The sequence below is a fragment of the Paramacrobiotus metropolitanus genome, unplaced genomic scaffold (assembly GCF_019649055.1).
Source record: "Paramacrobiotus metropolitanus isolate TYO unplaced genomic scaffold, Prichtersi_v1.0 Parri_scaffold0000005, whole genome shotgun sequence".
Classification (NCBI taxonomy): Eukaryota; Metazoa; Tardigrada; class Eutardigrada; order Parachela; family Macrobiotidae; genus Paramacrobiotus; species Paramacrobiotus metropolitanus.
In genome coordinates this window covers 1,925,621-1,948,055 of record NW_026570225.1, presented here as the reverse complement: position 1 = coordinate 1,948,055, position 22,435 = coordinate 1,925,621, and the positions used below count along the sequence as shown (strand labels likewise).

Sequence of the window (22,435 nt, the reverse complement as noted above, 5' to 3'; positions counted from 1 at the left end):
ATTTAAAAATGACTGTACACATTTAAAATGCCTGGAATACCATAATGCGCCGACTGTTCAACGGTATCGCATCACATAGCAGCCGCTATTGTTGACACAGCCAATCACAACCGACACAGAGGCGTGTTTCCGCGATCAGTATAGGTTGCTCGGGAGCACACTTAGTCGCATTTACCAAGCGAACCCACATACACACATCATTTTCTGCACATTGTAGCGTCCAGATTTGGCCACTTTGCAATTTTACTCAATTACTTGATGATGCCAACGGAGGGCACGAACTAGCATTGAGACAACTTTTTCAAATAGCTGACGCAGTATTACACAAAACTGCATAATTTTTTCACTTCTATTAGTCTGTCGATAAGATATTCGGGTTTAAATTAACTATTTCCCAAGTCTAACAATGGATATGGAAGCTATTATAGGCCACTACGAGGACTTTCTGCGCAAGTGGATTAGCGATACTTTTACGCTAGAAGAAATCGCGACACTGTACGGCAAAAATAATCTGCAGGAAAAATTTCAACGTGAAAAATTGGATAGAGCACGCCATGTTACATCCTACACTGATGAAAAAGATGACGACACTGACATGCGTGTTTTAAGCAACCGCTTGGAAAGTTTTGGTCGATGGCCATTGGCGTTTCTGGCCCCATCAGCGCTAGCAGAGACAGGGTCTTATCACACCGGAATCAAGGATCGTGTCTGTTGCGCATTCTGTAATGGCGTGTTGGCACAGTGGGCTGTTGGAGACAATCCAGCATACGAGCACCGTCACCATTTCCCGACCTGTGCCATGTCGCAAAAAGCATGTACAAAGCCTGTCGCGCAAATTGTTTTTACAAGAACCTATCGCCGAAGAATACCAGGAAACACTTGTATATGTCCCGACAATGGCCGAATATGAGGATCGTTGCAACACATTTCTCACTTGGCCAAGAGACAGCCCGCTAAACCCACAAAATCTAGCTGCATCAGGTCTGTTTTACACGGGCCACAACGATCGCGTACAATGCTTTTACTGTGGCCAGAAGATCGAGCGTTGGACAGTGCAAGATAATCCCTTGGATGAACATTATAAGTGGTCTCCAGAATGTAAGTTTGTGCTTCAGCAGCTTGAATTACGCAACCGGAATGCCAAGCATCAGGATACAGTGACCGAATGAGCTTAGTAAAATTTAGGCTAAAGATAACACTGGAATAATTTTAAAAAAATCTTTTTTGTTCACATGTTTAAACGGTCTACTAATGGGCTAATTTAAACATTTTAATCTGCAGCATTGTGCGCGGGACTGCAACATGCGCAGCTTACGTAATAGTGATTTAGAGAACGAGGAAATCACCCTCCACACTGTAATACTCAAAACTGAGGACGTCAATGCTTTGACCAAGCGCTTTAAGATCAAATGGCAAATTGATAATCCAAAATTTTGAACAGTTCAAAAATTGTTTAGTGTTGTTGTTGCTAGGGCAACAAATGGGTCAGTGCTTTTATTTTGCAAAAAAGACGATTGTAAGAATTCTTTCGTTATTGTTCTTTTCTTCATGTGTTATTTGTACGGGTTTTTCTGCTATTTTTGTGGTTTTGTTAGTTTCAGGAACCTACTATAGTTGCATGGCCTGAGAACGGTCTGCGCAACGGTCGTCAACGTGATCACTATAGCATGCCAAAAACACTGCTTTGCGAACCTCCCAGGGTTATTTGGCCCCTGCAAAAGCTATCCCCAAGTCATTTCTCCTTATATTTTAACAGGCCATACTGAATATTAACACGGATCTAATACTAGAAACAATTCTGATGAGAAACAGACAAAAATACGTACTTGCCACCATGGCAGCCGCCCCACCGTGTATGCCAGAGCGATGACGTTAAAAAGTTTGATCCCAGCCCATCTCATGCAATATTTATTACTGGTACGTGTTTATCTTTGCTAAAGTACGTTGACTACCCCGGAAACGAGCCGGTTATCGGCTACCGCAACGGTGAATTGACCATATTCTAGTTATATGAGAAACCGGAAGTGGTGTTCGGCAACAATGTCTTAGCGGACAGTTTTGGCTTAGCGGAAAGTCGGCGGACTGGCGTTACACTGCGCGAGATGGAACTGATCGAGCTTATCCTCAAACTAACGGAGGAAGAAAAGCTAGACTATCAGGATGATATCCTGTGCGAAGGAACAATGATCTGGAGGAACGAAAACGAATACCTGATTGCACAAGAAGATAATTCGGTGGCTGTGCCAAAAGATTCGTTGCATCGGCTGCTGTCCAAAATTCTCGCCAGCGATTGGGGCCGGGGAGTCATGTCAATTGATGACGATCTTGGAGAAAGGGAACGCTTGTTATAAATAGCTTTAGCATTTATGTTGTTGTTGTTGTTGTTACTGAATAAGTACGACGTTTTTTATAGCTTTAGCATTTGGTTTTGCTGTTTTTTGATACTGAATAAGTACGACGTTTTTTTATAGCTTTAGCATTTTATTTGTGATGTTTTTGATACAGTTAAGATGAATTTGTTTGCTGCTGCTACAAAGTAATAAAATTATTTGCGGGTGTGATGAATTTGTTTGAGTTTGCGACACATAGTACACATATTACACGCACAAGGCCGTAGTAATTAGAGTCGATGACATCAACACGCTGCTAACAAGACAGGGCGCTTAAATGATAGCGCGCTTGTGTTTTGCCATTATTCCTAACCGTTAGCATGGATTTCTGCCTTTACATATGTAATTAAATAATTATCGCACCGTAGACGTTGAAATGACCAGTGGTCATCAGTTTGTAATGTCCTCACTTGTCGCATACAAGGCTGTACTAATTAACTCGTCACTGTGTGTATGTGCGCGGCGCTCTCTGTTCCCTTACACCACCGACCGTTAGGTGAAGTCATCAAGTTAATAGCCGTACCAATTAAGTATGTACGGCTGAGTGTGAATATATGCGCTCTCTCTCTCTCTTAACTGACCTGCACTGACCGCAGTTATTATGATATCACATACAGTACACACACACGCACACGTAATGCATAGTGAAAATAGCCGTAGCGATTATATCGTAGCGGTGCATGAATAGCCGGCGAGTGTGAATATGTGCGCTCTCTCTCTTAACTGACCGGTTGTTTCCCACTGTGAGTTATAGCGTGACAGGTGTGTGTACTGATAAGATTAATATTAGTTATTATTAATAATTAGGTTTCGCAGCAGAGGAGATGACGCTCAACCAGGTTCGCAGCAGACGGGATGCTATTCTTCTAACCCCACGCCGCTCCAGCTCATGGTTAATTTTTCTGACCGGTGTCCGAAATGTCAAAGATGACTAGGAGCCGCGCTCCTTCGGATCAGCTGGGGTGGAAATCGTTAGCAGGGGAGGTGAACCGTTGCGATTCTCCCAAACGTTAAAAGCAGCACTGAGCAGATGCTCCAAGTAACCAGTCAACAGTCGTTGATTCTCCACGATTCTGTCCATACCAGCTTCATCAAAGATCTGGATTTTAAAAGAATCATCGTCAGTTGCAGGCATCTGTTTATATAATTCCAGTATTCGAAGTGCTTTTTCAAACTTCATTCAGCAAAGGTTGATCTTCAGCCGCTATTTTGTGGCATACCATAATCAAGGTAAATGTTCAACATTTTTTGTTTTCCGGATCAGGCTTCTCTCGACCCCGCCACCAGTCTGGAAAAAATTTTGGAATTATAAGTTAGAAAGTAAATATTCGAAAACATTTATTAAATTATTCACAATGGAATACTCCCGTGACCGTTTACAAGCTTCACTTCTGTCCCTGGTCAGCGGATGATGAGATCGATACGAGTATACAGTCTCCGTATAAACATTACATACCTCGTACAACAGAATAAAATAAGTACGCGCACACAGTAACAATTGTGTTATTTTGTGCTTAGACGTTAGTACGGAACAATAATTTATATTCTTCACTTATTCAGATCATTACGACTGCATTAATGATCTGGATCATAAGCAGAGTATTCTCTTTTGGTGCAAAGTATTTTTTTTTATGTTCCGTAAACTTCAGTACGCTTGTAAATTAAATGGGACATGTACATGTCGTATGCGAATGTATATAGATCTGAAATTGGATACTATACTAAACAGTACTATTATGACGAGCGAATCGTGCAAAAAGGGTATCGTAGATACGTATCGGGACTAGCTGCCGTAATATCGTCCGTTTCGCTCTTCCAGTACATACTGTATCGGACTTTTGTGTGTCTGATCATTTTGCGTATATACAAAGAATGTGAATTAATAATAGTATAAATACTAGAAAACGGGGACGAATAATATAATTTTCTATTAAACGAAAGCTAATATACAACTACTGTATTATTATATACAAAAAAATTAAACAGCAACCACAGCAAAAAAAAGTGTTTTCCTTCCCGATTCGGGTACAGAGGGTGAGCCACCGACATTGGCACACTTTTGGTAGGAAATTATTGGTGACTTTTGGACTCAAGTCCTGTTAAATCCGCTGATGCAGTTTTTCCCTTAGCTCTCTGTGAACGGAAAACAACTAATTTTCCATGAAGATTTTGCGCACACGTGGCATAAAGTGACCACAAGTGTCCGCGACCGGCGAAAAAAACGCAGACAAAACGTTTCACTTTGTATTTTTGTTTTTAAATGATTATTAAATGAAGCAAGCATTTTCTTGTTGTTACGTTGCGCCGCTCACTTTCTTTTGGTTACGTTACACCGCTTATTCTCTTGGAGTTACGTCAGACCGTTCACTCTCTTTTGGTTACATTGCGCCGCTTACTCTTTCGTTGTTACGTTAAGCCGTTCACCCTCTTGTGTTTCGTTACTCCGCTCACTTTTTTGCGGTTACGTTTGCCGTTCTGTCTTGTGGTTACGTTAGGCCGTTGACTTTCTTGTGGTTACGTTTTGCCGTTCTCTGTCTTGCGGTTATGTTGCGCCGCTTGCTCTTTTGTGGTTACGTTGCACCGCTGGCTCTCTTGTGGTTACGTTACGCCGCTCACTTTCTTGTGGTTACGTCAGGCCGTTTACTCTCTTGTAGTTACATTGCGCCGCTTAAGCATGAGGTATACTCCATCTGGAGCGGTTCCAGTTTGCTAACTGGCACCAGTTAGCTGAAGGTTGTTTATACTTTCGAGCTCCCGTTCCTTCCCAGCTTCGGTTGTACTATAAACAACCATCAGCCTGTCTGCAACCGAGGGCGACTGCACTTGCTCCGGTTTGAAACTGACATCAATAATGATGAAATGAACGTGTTCAATTTTTATTGTGTACTGGAGCCCGCGCTGAATTCTTTTTGTTGCACTTCAAATAATTTTGAGTGCGCGTGGTTCTACACCGCATTTTTCTTGTAAAAACGTTATTTCTGATCTCTGGATTTAAAAAAAAACATTTTTCTGTTTATTCTGTTGTGTGGATTTGGCTTTTCTCCACGATATCAGAATTTTGTAGTTTGGCGCAGCGTGCGTTTTTTTTTATTAGTCGTTTTTATTAGTACGAGTACAAAATGCCTCGAGTGTCTGCGCAGCCAAACTCCAAAGGCGCCGTATTGAACAAATTCACTGATGCCGAATCGGAAAACCTTCTTGCTTTTGTCAAAGTGAATCGATCGCTCTGGGATACAAAGTTGAAAGAGTACATTGATACAAAGAGCAAGGTGGACGTATGGAATGCCATCGCTCAGTTGATCGGAGAATGTAATTTTATTGTATTTTTCTACCGCGTTTTTGAACATAAAAGTAGTCGTTTTTCGTTTGTCTCTCGCGAATCACTTGCCACACATTTGTTCGGACGCTTTCGATGAAAATTTTATTTAACCTTAGCAGCACTAAGTATTGTTTTAAAAAAGGAAGACATGCTAGTGAAATACTGTGCTTATTAAAATTATGGCAAATATTTTATGTTAAAAGTGATAGAAATATATAGTAAAATACATTGAAGTTTCCAATGCAAATAATTCATGATGGCTGTTAATTCATGAGGGTTGTTAAATAAAAATGATTTTCATTTCAGATAATTGTACTCCTAGGAAAAAGAGAAAGCGCGAAGGTTACGATCAGCTCATCAAACAGCTCAGCGAATCGCAGCGCAGAGACGACGAACTAGCGGCCGAAACGTCGAATGTCCTGAAAAGTTTCTTCGGAGAACAAAGCACGCAAGGAAAAAAGATTTCTACTACGGAGGAACTGTTTTGTACGTATTATGTGGTTATATTGCAAACTACTCTAGTTGTTAACTACAATATAATCTCGTGCAATAACTACATAGGTCTACGGTTGAACCGAGGTCGGTGCAACTAATTTTCTGAATGCCCACAAGGGCATCAGTTAAGTTTTTTACCACCACCGAAGATAATATGTAAAGGCAGGTTTTACTTTATTCGATTTCTGACAGGTGACTTCGTCTTGAGTACTCTGAATTCTACTACTGCCGAGCAGAAGGAGCGCATCAAAAAAGGCATTCAGAATGTTATTGCGAAAGAGCTACTCAACAACGAAAGCAGTACTGAACGCACAGGAAAAAGTATTTGTTAAGTCGTGTGGAGTGATTTTTGTACAAAACTTGTGTACGTAACATATTCCTGTTAGTTGCTTTTATTGAACACCTGCACATGCAATTTACAGAGAGCGAGTATTTTGAGGAACGGTGGGCACAAGAATCTTAAGATACAGAAAGAAATTGTATTGGAACGGAACTCAATCGCGATAACTTTTAATGCGACTTTGTAAATTTACATTATGTTGCATATCCTTTTAGTAAAATAAGGCATTTGTACAAGCGGATACGACAGACTGATGAAATTGTTCGTTGTTGTGTGAATTCTTTTTACTTGTCTGTTCTCCGCCATTGCGCTTATTGTCGGTATTATTACTATACAATCTAAACCGGAATATGCCGTATTACAATTTGTTATTGTCACAAAAATAAAGTACGGAATTCCTAGTACGCGTATGCATTTAACTACAAACTGCTATCGTCGGAAGAGAAATTTTCTTGCTCCTGAAGAACACCAAATGTGCGAGCTTCCTGCCAGGAAACGCTGCCTGTGGAGTTAAAATAGTCACGAAACCTGTCTCTAATAAGCATAGCTTCGGCGGTGCCTCTGCTTTTTCCCATTTTGCACAACCCGGTATCGTTCGCAGTTATTCGCCGCCATTCCCCTTCGATTATTCCAGGACCGTCTTCGTTTTCTCTATCAATAAGGGTAGGCATTACATAAGCCGACTTACTGTTCGCGAGATTTTTGCGAAGTAGAAAATTATGTAACACTACGCATGCCTTGACGGTTAGAACGACTTGTGCTGGCTGGAAATCCATTGGCCTTTGGAAAATACGCCATCTCGAAGCGAGAATGCCAAACGCGTTTTCTACGACGCGCCGCGCCCGGGATAGTCTATAATTAAAAATTCGTGCGGCTCTGGATAGATTTCGATCGGGGTATGGACGCATCAGGTGGACCGATATCGGGAACACAGCGTCTGCGACAAATACCTGCGGCAACAGGTGCTCGCATAATAATGGTCGCTCGGGCTTGGGCATTATTAGCGTCTCTTCCACCGCTTTTCCCAAAGCGCACTTGCTCCATGTTCCACCATCACTCTGCCGACCATAGCCGCCTATATCCACGTACGAAAATTTATAATTGGGACCCGCTACAGCCATAAGAAAGATTGAATGTGTCCCTTTGTAGTTGATATACTAACTACCGCCATTCTTTGGTTTCTGCAATACAACAATTCAGCAAAATTATACTGGGAGCAATAAGCAGATAGAAAGCAGATAATAATTTAATTTTCAAAACTTTCTACTTTTTAACAATCACCGCTCCTTTACCTTGATAACCACGTGCTTTTCGTCGGCCGCACCAATGCAGTTTGGAAATTGCCAAGACGGGTTGAACCTTTCCGCATTAGATTTCCAGCGTAATTCGCTCGGTGGACTGACGTAAATAGGCCCCATAACATCCCAAATTGCCTTTGTTGTTTCGCGGTAAATGCGATTTACCGTGGCTCGACCAAGACAGAAACTATGGGCCGCTGCAATTTGACTCATGCCCGAAGCCAAGATTCTGTAAACACATATTTTAACAGCTATAATGAGCAGAAAAGGCGACGGTATTAGTTTAAAAATCAAAGCAAATTAAGGTAACAAGTGCAAGTAAATTTAAAACGAATTTATTTGAATATATAGTTTGGAATTTTACACCAGTTAACTGCTAGAATAGTACACAACTTTTCTTTTATTTTACTAACCTTAAAGTTACGGCAAGTCGCTCCATGGGAGATACCAGATGCTCATGAGTGTTAGCGTGGCTGATGATTGGACTAATCAGTGCAAGAATTTCGTCAAAGGTTTCCTTGGACATCCGAAAATACTGAAAATGCAGCTCCTCGTTCAATTCGCGCATCCGTTTTCACAATATTTGAAAATTCACCCCATCGATCGCGATCACGATTATGTTCACGGACATACCAGCGACGCTGACGGATTCTTTTGCTCGCAATTAGCAATGAATTTTTTGGCGCAGACGAGAAGTACGAAGAAGACTGTGACGCACGCGAACCAGGTGCAGAAGCAAAGCGAACTTCGTTTCGGTTTAGCGCATGTTTGAAGTGATGTTACAAAACGAAATGATCAGTAGAAGGCGCATAGTTTTAAAATCAATTCAGGTTTTGTGGTAACACAGTTGCTAACACAGACTAACAAAGCAAACAAACTAACACTTTCTATCGAACAATAAACACAAACTAACAAAGCACAGCGCAATATAGTTTTTCAAAACGTGAATTGCTAGCAATTCATTTTTAATCGCAATAATTTTTTGAGAAATGTGCGCGTACTGGCATATGTGTTTATACTGCTTTGGCAGTTTGCACTTCAGGCAGTCTGTTTCAATTTCTGAATCTGCCATACGTCGCTGGCTGCCGCCAACTGCGTTGGCGAGTCTCTGTATCGGTTTCAGATTTATCTGGATCGGGAGCCGTCTCCCGACGGAGTATAAACTATGCTTTACTCTTTCGTGGTTACGTTACGTCGCTTAGTTTCTTGCAGTTACATTGCGCGCTTACTCTCTTGTGGTTTCGTTACGCCGTTCACCTTCTTGTGGTTACGTTACGCCGCTAACTTTTTTGCGGTTACATTGTGCGCTTACTCTCTTGCGGTTACTTACGCATTAAATTGGTTCATTAGGTTCTTCGTTTAATAAGTGCGTCTAGCTGATTCAGTTGGTTTAATAAGGTTGTTCAGTAGATTCACTTGGTTTTGGTTGGGTCAGTCGGTTCGCTGATGTTTCGATTGAGTTGAGTTGGTACAATAACGATTAGGTTAGATTCATTTCGTTCAATATGTTTTGGGTTCAGCGGGTTCACTAAAGTTTTGGTTGGGTTCAGTTGAATTTTGTCGATTCATCAAGGATTAAAATGGGTTCAACTGGTTCACTAAAAATTTGGTTGGGTTCAGTCGGTTCACCAAAGTTTTGGTTAGGTTCATTTGGTTTAATAAGGTTTTGGTTGGGTTCAGTCGGTTCCCTAACTTTTCGGTTGGGTTCAGTCGATTCAGTAAGAATTAGGTTGGGTTCAGTTGGTTCAGTAACTTTTTCAGTGGGTTCAGTCGAGTGAGGTTTTGATCGGGTTCATTCGGTTCACCGTTGGGTTCGGCTAGTTTAGAAAGGTTTTAGTTTGGTTCAGTGGATTCACTAACTTTCCGGTCGGGTTCAATTGATTCACTAAGGTTTTGGTTGGGTTCAGCTGGTTCATTTTGTTAGTAAGTGTGTTCAGCAGGTTTACTATAGTTTGTGAGTTTGTTCAGTAGGTTCACTTCGTTTAGTAAGTATTTTGGTTTTGACCAATGAGAGCGATTTGGAGGCGGTCGCGTTCCTCCATGAAGCGCTTAATAATATGTACAAGCAGGACACGCGGCGCTTACGCGCCGCGCTGAGGCGGCCCACGGTTACAAACGGCTTGAAAGTGTGGGTCTAAAGGCCATCAGTGACCAAAGGCTTAAAAGGCCTTCAGTGACCAAAGGCTTAAAAGGCCTTCGGTGACCAAAAGCCTAACAGGCCTTTAGTGGGCAAAGGCTTAGAAAACCGTCGGTGACCAAAGGCTTAAAAGGCCTTCGGTGGCCAACGTACCACACGCGTGGCCTTCGGTGACCAAACGCTCAAAAAGGCGGGTACCACGCGCGTGGCCTTCGTTGACCAAAGGCTCAAAAAGGCGGGTACCACGCGCGTGGCCTTCGGTGATCAAAGGCTCGAAAAAAGGCGGGTACCACACGCGTAGCCTTTCGTGGCCAAAAGGCTAAAAAAAAGGGTACCTCGCGCGTGGCCTTCGGTGATCAAAGGCCTCAAAAAGGCACCACACGCCTGGTTTCGACTAAAAGGCGGGTACCACACGCGTAGCCTTTCGTAATAAAGGCTAAAAAACTTACCTCGCGCGTGGCCTTCGGTGATCAAAGGCCTCAAAAAGGCGGGTACCACACGCCTGGCTTTCGGTGACCAAAAGCTAAAAAAGGCGGGTACCACACGCTTAGCCTTTCGTGGCCAAAAGGCTAAAAAAAACGGGTACCTCGCGCGTGGCCTTCGGTGATCAAAGGCCTCAAAAAGGCGGGTACCACACGCCTGGCTTTCGGTGACCAAAGGCTTAAAAGGGCAGGTACCGCAAGGTAATTAAATGCTTAAAAGACGCTACCGGTAAGTAAATTAAAGTTATCAGGTTTCTTAAAGAACTAATGTTTGGAAGCTTAGTAAGGAGCAATGCTGAAGCTGGAATCCGGTTTATGAGGCGAAGGTTTTCACAGGTGAAGATACTAAGTTTCGGAAACTTGGTAAAGACAAACGCGCAAAAGCACAGGTTTAAGGGGCTGCAAAAGCTTAAAACCCGCTAGGCGGGTTCTGGCCAATTAGAAAGGTTAGGCTGGTTCTGGCCAATCAGAACGTTTTGGAGGCAGGAGCGTTCCGGAATAACGGTTCTGCTTTAATATATAGGACAAGCACAGCGCGCGGCGCTTACGCGCCGCGCTGCAGTGCAAAGGCGGTTCTTGTAGGCTGGGCTCTTTTTGATAAACGAATCGAAGTGAAACGGTTTTATATGTTAAATAAGTCTTGTTGAAAAGGAAATACAGTTAATGTATCTAGAAACATGTTAAACCGAAATTCTTCTGTTACAAAACGCTTAAAAGCGTGGACAAATATTGCGTAACCTTCGGTTACCAAAGGTTTAAAAGAGCGAGTACCGCGCGCGTGGCCTTCGGTGATCAAAGGCTTAAAAATGCGGGTACCGCACGCGTGGCCTTCAGTGACCAAGGGCTCAAAAAGGCGGGTACCGCACGCGTGGCCTTCGGTGAACAAAGGCTCAAAAAGGCGGGTACCGCACGTGTGGCCTTCGGTGACCAAAGGCTCAAAAAGGCGGGTACCGCACGCGTGGCCTTCGGTGACCAAAGGCTCAAAAAGGCGGGTACCGCACGCGTGGCCTTCGGTGACCAAAGGCTCAAAGGCAGGTACCTGCACTTGTGATCCTTCGGTGATCAAAGGCTCGTGCACGCGTGCCCTTCGGTGATCAAAGGCATAAATGGGCGGGTTCCGCACGCGTGGCCTTCAGTGACCAAAGACTTAAAAAGGCGGGTGTCGCACGCGTGGCCTTCGGTGTCCAAAGGCTTAAAAAGCCTTTGGTTACCAAAGGCTGAATAAAGCAGGTACCGCACACGTGGCCTTTGGTGACCAAAGCCTTAAAAGGGCGGGTAACGCACGCGTGCCCTTCGGTGACCAAAGGCTTAAAGGGTGGGTGCCCCAAAGTTTATTAAGGTAATTAAAGTTATCAGGTTTATTAAAGCTCTAAGGTCTTGAGGTTTAGTAAGGAATAAAGCTAAATGTGAGATTCAGTTTATCAGACGAAGGTTTGACAGGTAAAAGCACTAAATTTCGGAAGCGTAGTAAAAATAAGGGCGTAACAGCACAGGTTTAAGGGGCTGTAAAAGCTTAAAAGTAGCTAGACGGGTTCCGCCCAATCAGAAACGTAAGGTTTCTTCTGGCCAATCAGAAGGTTTTGGAGGCAGGAGCGTTCCGGAATCACGGTTCTGCTTTAATATATACAAGCACAGCGCGCGGCGCTTACGCGCCGCGCTGCAGTGCAAAGGCTGTTCCGGTCAGCCAACAATTCCAAGTAAACAGGTTTCCATATTTCAGTGAAATCGAAGGGGTTTTCGCCGGGGCCAGGTTTACACAGAAAGGCTTCAGCTGCGGAAGATTGAAAAGGTGGATTCCGCAAACGCACATTTCGGTTGCAAAACCCTAAATGGTAACATCTGGCACATGCACCTTCCAGTTACAAAGCCTTAAAATATGAATCACACGCACCTTTCAGATACAAAGCCTAAAAGGTTTCTTCCGGCGCACGCGCCTTTCAGATTCACAGCCTGAACTTGTGGATCCCACACCCACCTTTCAGCTACAAAGCTGAAAAGGTTTCATCTGGCACACGCAACTTTCAGTTATACATACTAAAAGTCTGGATCTCGCACACGCACCTTTCAGTTACACAGCCTAAAAGTATGAATCACACCCACCTATCAGTTACAAAGCCGAAAAGGTTTCATCTGGCACACGCAACTTTCAGTTATACAGCCTAAAAGTATGGATCTCGCACACGCACCTTTTAGCAACAAAGCCTTAAAGGTTTCATCCGGCACACGCGCCTTTCAGTTACACAGCCTAAAGGTATGATTTGCACCCTTCTATCAGTTACAAAGCCGAAAAGGTTTCATTTGGCACACGCACCTTTCAGTTACAAAGCCTCACCTTTCAGTCACAAAGCCTGAAAGGCTTCATCCGGCACACGCACCTTTCAGTTACTAAGCCTAAAAGGTACACCCGGCGCACACACCTTTCAGTTACAAAGCCTAAAAGGTTTCATTCGGCACACGCACCTTACAGTTTCACAGCCTGGAACTATGGATGCCGCACACGCACCTTTCAGATACAAATCCTAAAGGTTTCATCCCGCACATGAACCTTCTAATTTTAAAGTCTAAAAAGCTTCATCCGGTACACGCGCCTTCGGTTACATAGCCTAAAAGTATGTGTCCCGCACAACCGCTTTTCAGTTACAAAGCCCAAATGGTTTCATCCGGCAAACGCACCTTCCAGTTACTCAGCCGAAAAGTATGGATCCCGAACACGCACCTGTCAGTTGCAAAGCGTAAAAGGTTTGATCCGGCACATGCACCTGTCGGATACAAAGACTAAACCAGTTGATCCTGCACACCCACCTTTCGGGGCAGAATCTAAATCTGCGGCAACCCGCAAACGCACCTTTCCCAAGAATTAAACCGTTTCCAAAGCTTAGTCAGTTAAGCGAAACTGATAGTGTTGATGATCTGGTCGTTCTGGATGATCTGGTTGTTCTGACTAATCTAGTATTTCTGTGTCAGCAGGTGAATTCGGCTGAATACGTAAAAGTTTTCTACTGTATAAAGGTTTGGAAAGCTTAGTGCAGACCATGGTCTTGTAGCAATAGGTTTGAAAAGCTGTGAACGCTTAAAAGCTTTACAGGCGGTTCTGGCCAGTTAGAAAGGATTGGAGGCGGTCGGGTGACACACATACTGCGTGGATTGCGCTTGGTTTTGGACGATTTGGCTGATCTGGCAGTTCTGGCTCATCCGGTAGTTCTAGGTAGTCTGGTAGTTTTGCCTGATATGGTAGTTCTGGTTTATCTTGCTGATCTGGTAGTTCTGGCTAATCCGGTAGATCTGGAGGTTCTGGCTAATCGAGTAAAAGTTTTTTAAAGCACTAAGGTTTTGAAACCTTAGCAAGGGCGACGGCAATTTGGTAATTATGGCAGATCTAATTGAATTGGCTAATCATTTAAAGATTTGCTACGGTACTAAGGTTTCGAAAACTTAGTCAGGACCAAAGCTGGAGGAAGCATCTAGTTAATCGGTCTGATCTGGTTAGTCAGGCAAAGTTAGTACAGATACTAAGGTTTTGAAAGCTTATTAAGGCAAACGCGTAAAAGCCCATGTTTGGAAAGCTGTAGAAGCTTAAAAGCCGTACACTAAGATCTGGCCAATCAGAAAGATAAGGCTTGTTCTGGCGAATCAGATTTGGAGGCGGGATCGGTCTCGCACAGAGAATCCTGCTTTAATAAACTGGATGTTAGATAAGATCACGCATCCAAACAATGGCGCGGTATAGCGAAGTGTGGTCTATGGCGCCTGCTGACGTTTCGATGGAAGTCAACCATCATAATATCTGTGTTGGTTTCTCAAGGATCCCTAAACACGACTTCTTTATCTGGGGGTGTTTTGATTTTCGAAGAAAATAGCTGAATTTCTTAGGATTTTAGTGTTACCAAGTGTACATATGCTGATCAGTGACCTGCCGCGGACGTGTTCGGGTATCTCCCTCGTTAGTAGAGACCGAAAACAGTACTACTGTACTGCAGTATACTTAGGCCTCGTCCCGAATTCAAAGCGAATCTCGTTGAGATACAGCAACTCCACCTCGCGAGGTGGCTTCGCGTACCGTATCTGTAGGCGTGGCAACTGCATACAGCCACCTCGTGCGGTTGAGCAACCGTACCATAGCGAGATTCGCTTTGAATTCGGGACAAGGCCTTACTGTTACTGTACGGTCCAGCCGTACGTAACAGTAAAGGAAAAAACTACTGCAAACAACTTGCAGTCAAAAAAAAACAGTAAGCCAAAAACACGGTTTTACAATGGGCTTGCAGTATACTCACTGAGTATACTGTACTGCAGTATACCGTTAACAGTACGGTCAATCCGGTTATTTTTACAGAAACCGTACGGTCCGTACCGTACCAGTAGGAGCCGCAAGCAGGGCCGTACGTAGCCGTACAAAAATTTAGTACGGTTTTCGGTCTCTACTCGTTAATAATGGCCCAGACTCAAACTCTGACATTGACTCTGATTCTGACCACTCAAACTCTGACTCTGACCGCTCAAAGTCTAACTCTGACTACTAAAAGTCTGACTCTGATTCTGAAATCTGAAGGTTTCTGGAGGTTTCTTAGTTTTCTTAGGTTTTTTTTAGGTTTCTTAGGTTTTTTTGGTTTCTTAGGTTTTTTTGGTTACTTAGGTTTCTTAGGTCAGAGTGAGACTTTGTACAGTCAGAGTCAGAGTTTGAGTAGTCAGAGTCAGAGTTTGAGCGGTCAGAGTCTGAGTCAGATTCAGAGCTTGAGCGCGGGCCTAAAAAGTTCTAGAAGCAACCACATTAAAAAGGTTTCCCAAAGAAAGTTTAATGAAACTATTCGATGAAATGCGCAAAAACAAAGGATACGAGTACAGAAAGAATATAGAAATTTCTAACTGGTATTTTGCGAAACGAAACATTAGCATATAGAAATGTCCGCATGCCGAAATGTTCACATGCCGAAATGGCTTTATGCCGAAATGTCTTATGCCGAAGTGTCCTTTGCCGAAATGGTCGGAAACGGCCAAACTTGGATTTCGATCACTAAGCCCCCAAACAGTATGCTGTACTGTCGACGGCCGTATACGGGATACTGTACAGTACGGCACAACAGTGCGTAACCATATAGGAAAAGACTGACTATGGGAACAATTCATTTGCCGTACGTAACCGTAAGCCAAAAACACGGTTCTACAATGGGCTAGCCGTATACGGTACTGCCACATACGGTATACTCGTACGGTACGGTCTATCCAATAATTTTCACCGTAACCTTACCGTACCCTATCCGTAGGGGCCGTAAGCGGAAACCGTACGAATTCTTATACCATTTATTTTTCTGTTATTGTTACGTTTTCGTAGGATTAGGAAAACCTAGGAGTTACGTAAGGAAACGCAAGAATTACATAAGAATACAAAGGTTTTCGGAAAAAACACTCCAAACATCAGGCATGCATGGGGTAAATTGGGCGGATTCCGTTCATGCTACGATAGCTGTTGGCAGTTTCGGAGGACGTGTTGGGATATCAGAAGCGCCCGATCAAAGGCAATTAGAAGACCATGCTGCAGCACGGTCCAGGCATGCCCTACAGAGCGCACCAGAGACAACCGCCGACCAATGCGAAGACATATTAAGTAGGTTGCGTTTTGCACGGCCTTATGATTAACGGCTAAATTAACGATGATTCAAGCGTTGTTAATTTAAACGATTTACTGCCCCTGATATTAACGGGAGGAACTGGTATCAAACAGTCCCCGTTCAATATTTTGTACCAATAAGAAATCATTTTGTTTACCAGCGTAAAAATAACAAAATGCAGTTTTTGTAAGTGGTATAGACACGTTAGAAAGAACTGCGGTTTGAGTTTTCGCGCAGACGTTATAAAGATAAAAGATCTGTCATTTCATTTTAACTTAAAGCATGATGAGTACATATGCACAGTACAGGCTACAAAGTTGCTATAGACTATAGAGCTTTGGTTGCTGAAACAACAAAGTATTCCTACAACAGTGTTTAGTTTTTGCAATGATCTTCACATTTATGATAAAGTACAGTAAATTATTTTGCTTTCAAAGTGGCTGGCAAAAAATCACTGATAGAAGTTCAACTGTCGAGACTGGTAGGATTTTCAAAAATTCGAGTCGAGTGGGCAACTCAGGATTGAATGCCCAAGCATAAATTCACTGAATGGACTGTTTTGCCTATACATTCTTCGTGCTGAACGGTCTATGTCAGCCCAGTCGTTCATTATTAACGGCCCGCGCTCAAGCTCTGACTCTGACTCAGACTCTGACCGCTCTGACCAGTATTGTACATGGACCGTGGTCGTAATGTTTGTCTATTATCACCGGAGCCGAGTGCTTGTCAAATGCTTATCAAATCAAAATAAGCGCTAAGCCCTTGTTGTTGTTGTTGAGGGTTTTATAGCGTAGTCCTTAAGATTAGTTTGGTGGTAGATTTTTTACTGCCTTATAAAGTTATCTGTGGCCGCTGCACTACGGTAATTATTCTACGTTACTTTACGCAGTCCGTTTATTTCGCGGATACATTTACATGTATATGCTCTTGCTTCCGGATGGTCTTGTACATGGACTATGACATCGTTTAGCAGTCGAGATAAATTGATTACCAGTATCATGAGCATTGAATTGTTTGTCCTTTCAGCGTTTTCTCTGCAGTGTTTTAACCATATATAACCGTGTTTTAACCATCTCTTCTTTCATGTGCCGTTTATTTTGAGATAAGGTCACCTTCAAACTTTTTGAAAAGTCTGTACGCGTACCGCGTACGTAGGTAGCGTTTACGAATTATCTGCCCCTTGTGTTAATATGTTATAATGAGATAAGCGCGGCGCGGGCGTGTCCACTCATTTCGGCCACCATTCATTTCGGCTATCATAGATCCGGTTACCGCGATCGATACGTTTTCTCAGGTTCTTAGATTATTCTCAGGTTTCTTAGGAGAAGAATAATATCAGGTACGTGGTCAAGCTAAAACCGGTCCGGCTTACAGTCGGTTCGGTTAATAACCGGTTGACCATGAACCGATTCGAGCCTATTGATCACTAATCTATCTTTCTTCCTTTGTTATGTTTTTCCAGTAACACTAAATTTACCCGAGCACCCGAGTGACCCGAGCGGGACAAGTGGGTGGAACAGCAGGGTAGAACAGCTGGGTAAATTTTCTGTGCGCTAGCGCTAGCGCTTTTCTTCTGTGCTGTAAATTTCCTGTGCGCTAGCGCTTTTCTAGTGCGCTTCTCGATACAGCCGGTTCATAATTCGGATGATAACCAGATGATCGTGAACCGATTGGAACCTGAACACCACTAGTATTTATTTTCTTATTCTTTTGTTGTATTTTTCCGGTAACCCTAACTGACTCCACCGCCCGAGGAATGTAATCAGCTAACACTAATGAGTATCATCAATCGCATTCGCAGACTGGCACAATTTTATTAAACATCTGTTTGGTTACTACGGCTTGCTCGGGTTTAAATACAATAGATCGTAGCGTGCAAACAGAACCTTGCTTCACTTTTACCCAATCAGAGCTTGCAACGACAGCTGCTTTTGAAAAGATCTACAGCTCTTGGCTGTAGGAGTTGTAGGAGTGGGAAAAGGGAGGTGCTTACCCAAAAAAGCGGAGTTGAGTCAGCATTTTTGACCAATTACATCACAGTAAGTTTCGCACGGTTGTTTCGGGAAAGTATAAAAAGGTGACGTCTGATCAACATCACATCAGTCGACATTTTGATTTTTTGAAGTTGATCACAAGAGTTACTTCTCCGTAAAACATGGATTTCGCACGCTCTTTGGAGGTGTTAGGTGAACAGAGCGGATACACCATCTGCAAGGTCAACAATGTGGTTAGAATGTTTTGGAATGCGAAAAGTGTTCCTCTTGTTTTAGCTTTTGACGAAGAAAAAAACGGCTTCAAAGATCACGGGGGTGCATTCCACAAAGGATGCTGCGAAATTTCGGATTTTCTCAGCAAGCTTAAAACCGGAATAATCCAAGAGGTTGTTGACAAGGCAATTACCAGTAAATCGACGGAAAAGGTCACCATCGCAGGGGCAGCATGCCTGGATTTGTATCTAAGCATGCACCCAAAGTACGGTCGGATGGTTCGATTTTCCCAACCCGGTCTTTCACTGCAAATACCGTATAGAGGCTTTCTGGACATGGCTCGTATTTTACATGATGATTTTTAGGGACGTGGAGAAGGAATGTCGCCTGATGTTTGAAAACAAAATATCATTAAGTGTAGTATTTTACCGTTTTTGAAACCTAGTTTTTTGGTAAGCTAATGTTTAGCATTGTTTGGTTGTAACACCTCTTTTTTTAAGAAAAAAAAAGAGCTGGTTGAAGCCGTTATTTGTGACAAACTGAGCAAGAAACGTATATAAAGAGTTCATGCCCACTTTGTCACAATTAATGAGCTCAATCATGGAGATACACAACGTTATCTTGTCGGTCAGGTTCGATAAGACAGTCGACTTGGATGCTTTCATACATTCTTTTGGTAACGGTGCTAGCAAAATGAAAAATTTTAATGGTTAACCTTCGGTTAGTTGGTAAAACGTTTTGCCAGCTATTTGCTAACGGAAAAGCTATTGTTAACGGAGGCAAGTCTGTGGGAGAAGCGGAACGCCTCTTGCACTTCTATCATCTTATGTTATTTTTGAACGATTTTCATTTGGTGATTAAGGTGTTTACAGTGGTTAATATTGTAAATATCTATAAGCACACTTCGACAATCAACCTTGAGGCTCTTTACGTCAAAAGCAGATCGTTTGCGGATTTATATGAGGTTTTCTACAAACCGGAACTATTTCCTGCCGTTCAATGGAGACTGAAAAAGACACAAACCACAGTCAAAGTGTTTCATACGGGTAAGTGTATTTTGTTAGGTTGCAGATCCACCACACAATTAAATACAGTTATCATAATCATTAAAAACGTACTACATTCACTCATTTAAATCTACTGAATACATATAGATCAGCTTTCGAGATATTGGGTTAAAAGTTTTGGAATTTTTTTAAGTGGAATACTCGTGCTTTTCAACCGAAAACCACCCTAAACACAGGAATTTTTTAAGATGGAGAAACTGACTTTTGATTTTCGATTCAAAGCTCCCTGTGCAATTTACATCTCTGGCCTTACAATGTCGGGAAAATCGACTTTTACCTTGGATCTTCTGAAGAATGTCCCACTGCATGTTAATCCACCACCTATGCGTCTTGTTTACACATATGGTACATGGCAGTCAGTGTTTAACATGTTTGATGAATTCATACAGCTTGTTCAAGGGATAGAAAACATTATAAATGATGAAAAATTTTTTCGGAGAGACGTTCCTACACTTCTTATATTAGATGACCTCATGGAAGAAATCTCTACAGCTCCAAGAGCTTCTGCACTATTCACACGCGATGTGCACCATAAAAATGTATCAGTCATTTTTATCTCACAAAACTTGTACAAACAAGGCAAGAATATGCGGGATATTTCTCTTAACTCTAAGTATATGGTAATATTAAAATCCGTTCGTGACACCCAGCAAATAAAAACACTATCGCAACAATTGACAATGCCTCACTTGCTTGAGGCGTATAAGAAGGCTATATAGGAACCATTCGGTTATTTTTTAATCAATTTACGTCCAGGAACACCTGATGTGGCACGCTTGCAGTCGCATATTTTTGGCTATTGAAAAATTTACGTGGAAAAATAAAACCTGAAGAAATCCTAATGTTAATTGATGCCCTCCGCATAATGACCCCAAGACAGCAACGAGCGTTTTTTCAGTTTGCCACCGCTAAGCAGATAAATGCCATAGAAGAAGGATGTTTAAACCTTATTAAGCAACGGAAGGGGCTTAGCAAAACAGATATAGCTAGAGCCCGAGTTCACGAACAATCTCTTAAACGATTAGCTGACCGTTCTGTAACCCGTGCTAAGAAAAGAAAGCTTTTGCAGCAGAAAGGCGGCTTTTTAGGAGTACTCTTAGCAGTTCTAAGAACTCTGCTAACTGCATTTCTAACAAAATGAAAACGTACGTGTTATTTCCGGAGTTAGAGTTTGAAGTCTCCAAGAACAATAGAGCTCCGTCATCTTCCTGGAGAAAGGCGCAAGAAATCAGCAATAGCCTGTCCCAGCAATTAATGATGCGTGCCGCTCTAGAAAGTCAACGGCAAAATGTTAGACTACCCCAACCGGAGATAGCAAATGAACCAGAGGGAATTTCCTCAGTTCCACCCGTATTCAACAAAAATCTATTGCGTCTCTAAACCCCGAAATGAAAGCGATGACCCAAGATACATTTTTACAGGCGGTACCGTCGTTCGACAGCCGAGGTGTAATGGCTACCACCGTGACAAGGGACCAACAAATCCAGGTCAGTGAACCACCACAAGTAGAATACGTTCAGTCCGAGCCGGTGGTACAGTACATCTCAGTGCCCTCAGAACCAGTTGTGCATTACGTTCCTACGCCAGTGGCAGCCGAACCAGTTATTCATTATGTTCCGAGCCCATCAAAGACTTTAGTAAAACATGTCCATAAACCGTCTAGAACTCTTCCAGTCGTGAAAAAGCGACGAGGTTTAAAGAAATCCTAAAGACCGCCACAACCAGTAGAACCTTTGCCAGCAATACAGTATGTACCAACTCCACCATCTCTTCCACTAGAAGCTCCGCTTACGCACCCAATTGTTGAATTCCCACCTGATGGTGTTCTGGATTACGACGCACCGGATGTTCCATCCCTTTCGGAAAGTGCAAAAGCAAAAAGCCTTACTTTTGACACACAAAGCTTACCGTTGCGTCGTAGTGTACGTCAAGAATCGACTCTGCCTTATGCTACTTCCAAACCTGCTATTCGTGAGCCGCCTACGAGTTCGAACGTGGTTCCTGAAGCTAATAAGATTGTCAACCGACGAAGCACTCGGCGAAAATTGGCTTTACCCTTCAGGTCTACCCTACCATCTATTACTGGACCACTTGTAAGCTTGAGACTAGAAGGTCGAGCGGCACCGCCTGCTATTGAAGTGGAAACCAAAAAAGCGTTAACGTATACTCCGTTAAGAAAAAAAGCCGTCGACCCCGAAGATGAAAAACAAACGATTAAGTACACCATATAGGGGACGAGTTGCTAGGGTACCCACAAAGTTTTACGGACCACCACGCAAAAAACAACGCACTACTCACACTGGGGGTTGGTTATCTTTCGCTTAAAATGGTTACCTTAGACGATATCTATTTAAATGCAAATAATCCTGGTAGCTTTGGAGGTGTTGAGCGTTTGTTGAAAGAAGCTAAAAGATATCAGTTTACACGACAGCAAGTCGTGCAGTACTTTCAAACTGAGTATGCTTACACACAGCATAAACCTTACCGTTTCAAATTTGAAAGAAGGAAAGTTATATCGGTAAACACGGGAGACCAGCACCAAATTGATTTGATGGACATGCAAAAATTTCATTCGGAAAACAATGGTTATAAATACGTACTTACATGTATTGATTGTTTCTCCAGGTACGGCTGGGGGCAACCACTCAAATCAAAGAAACCAGTTGAAATTGCCATTGCTCTCAGCAAAATCTACAAAGAATCTGGCCCACCATTGCGTTGTCAGAGTGACAACGGAAAAGAGTTCGTAGAACGTGAAATGCGGGCCTTTTTCAGAGATTGTAATGTAGATTTCTTTACCACCAGGAACGATGACGTCAAATGCGCAATGGTTGAGCGACTTAACCGTACAATTAAAAACCGTGTGTACGTACATATGACGGAAAACAACACATACCGCTACCTAGAAGTTTTACCACAAATAATGCAGGGCTATAACGACACTGAGCATTCAGCTATAGGCTATGCTCCAAGCAATGTGGGGGTAATGGAAAGTAATCAAATTCTGGAGCGTATGCTTAAGGATCACGATAGCCGTAAAAGCACCTGCCTTCTAAGCTGGAGACCATGTGCGAATAGCGAAAAAGAAAACTAC

The 22,435-nt window shown here is 42.8% G+C and overlaps 3 protein-coding genes across 7 annotated transcripts; 2 read left to right on the top strand and 1 right to left on the bottom strand.

Moving 5' to 3' along the window:
* The first annotated feature begins 212 nt into the window (after positions 1–212).
* LOC129581019 (baculoviral IAP repeat-containing protein 2-like) lies at positions 213–6,915 on the top strand. Of its 2 annotated transcripts, none has more exons than XM_055471838.1 (3): positions 213–1,098; positions 6,016–6,195; positions 6,397–6,915. In XM_055471838.1, exons 1-3 carry the CDS (start codon positions 726–728, stop codon positions 6,534–6,536), a joined length of 693 nt encoding a protein of 230 aa, XP_055327813.1. In that variant the 5' UTR covers positions 213–725; the 3' UTR covers positions 6,537–6,915. The 2 variants fall into 2 exon arrangements, with proteins under 2 accessions (XP_055327813.1, XP_055327815.1); XM_055471840.1 differs by lacking the exon at positions 213–1,098 and adding an exon at positions 5,258–5,699.
* Positions 1,630–2,523, top strand: LOC129581360 (uncharacterized). Its single transcript, XM_055472368.1, has 2 exons — positions 1,630–1,917; positions 2,007–2,523. Exons 1-2 carry the CDS (start codon positions 1,867–1,869, stop codon positions 2,349–2,351), a joined length of 396 nt encoding a protein of 131 aa, XP_055328343.1. The 5' UTR covers positions 1,630–1,866; the 3' UTR covers positions 2,352–2,523.
* LOC129581017 (uncharacterized) lies at positions 6,397–8,834 on the bottom strand. Of its 4 annotated transcripts, none has more exons than XM_055471836.1 (6): positions 8,256–8,834; positions 7,837–8,071; positions 7,707–7,725; positions 7,495–7,619; positions 7,282–7,396; positions 7,032–7,195 (listed from the first exon to the last, which is right to left on the bottom strand). In XM_055471836.1, exons 1-6 carry the CDS (start codon positions 8,408–8,410, stop codon positions 7,170–7,172), a joined length of 675 nt encoding a protein of 224 aa, XP_055327811.1. In that variant the 5' UTR covers positions 8,411–8,834; the 3' UTR covers positions 7,032–7,169. The 4 variants fall into 4 exon arrangements, with proteins under 4 accessions (XP_055327809.1, XP_055327810.1, XP_055327811.1 ...); XM_055471837.1 differs by having other exon boundaries at positions 7,710–7,725; XM_055471834.1 differs by having other exon boundaries at positions 6,397–7,619.
* Positions 8,835–22,435: the final 13,601 nt, after the last annotated feature.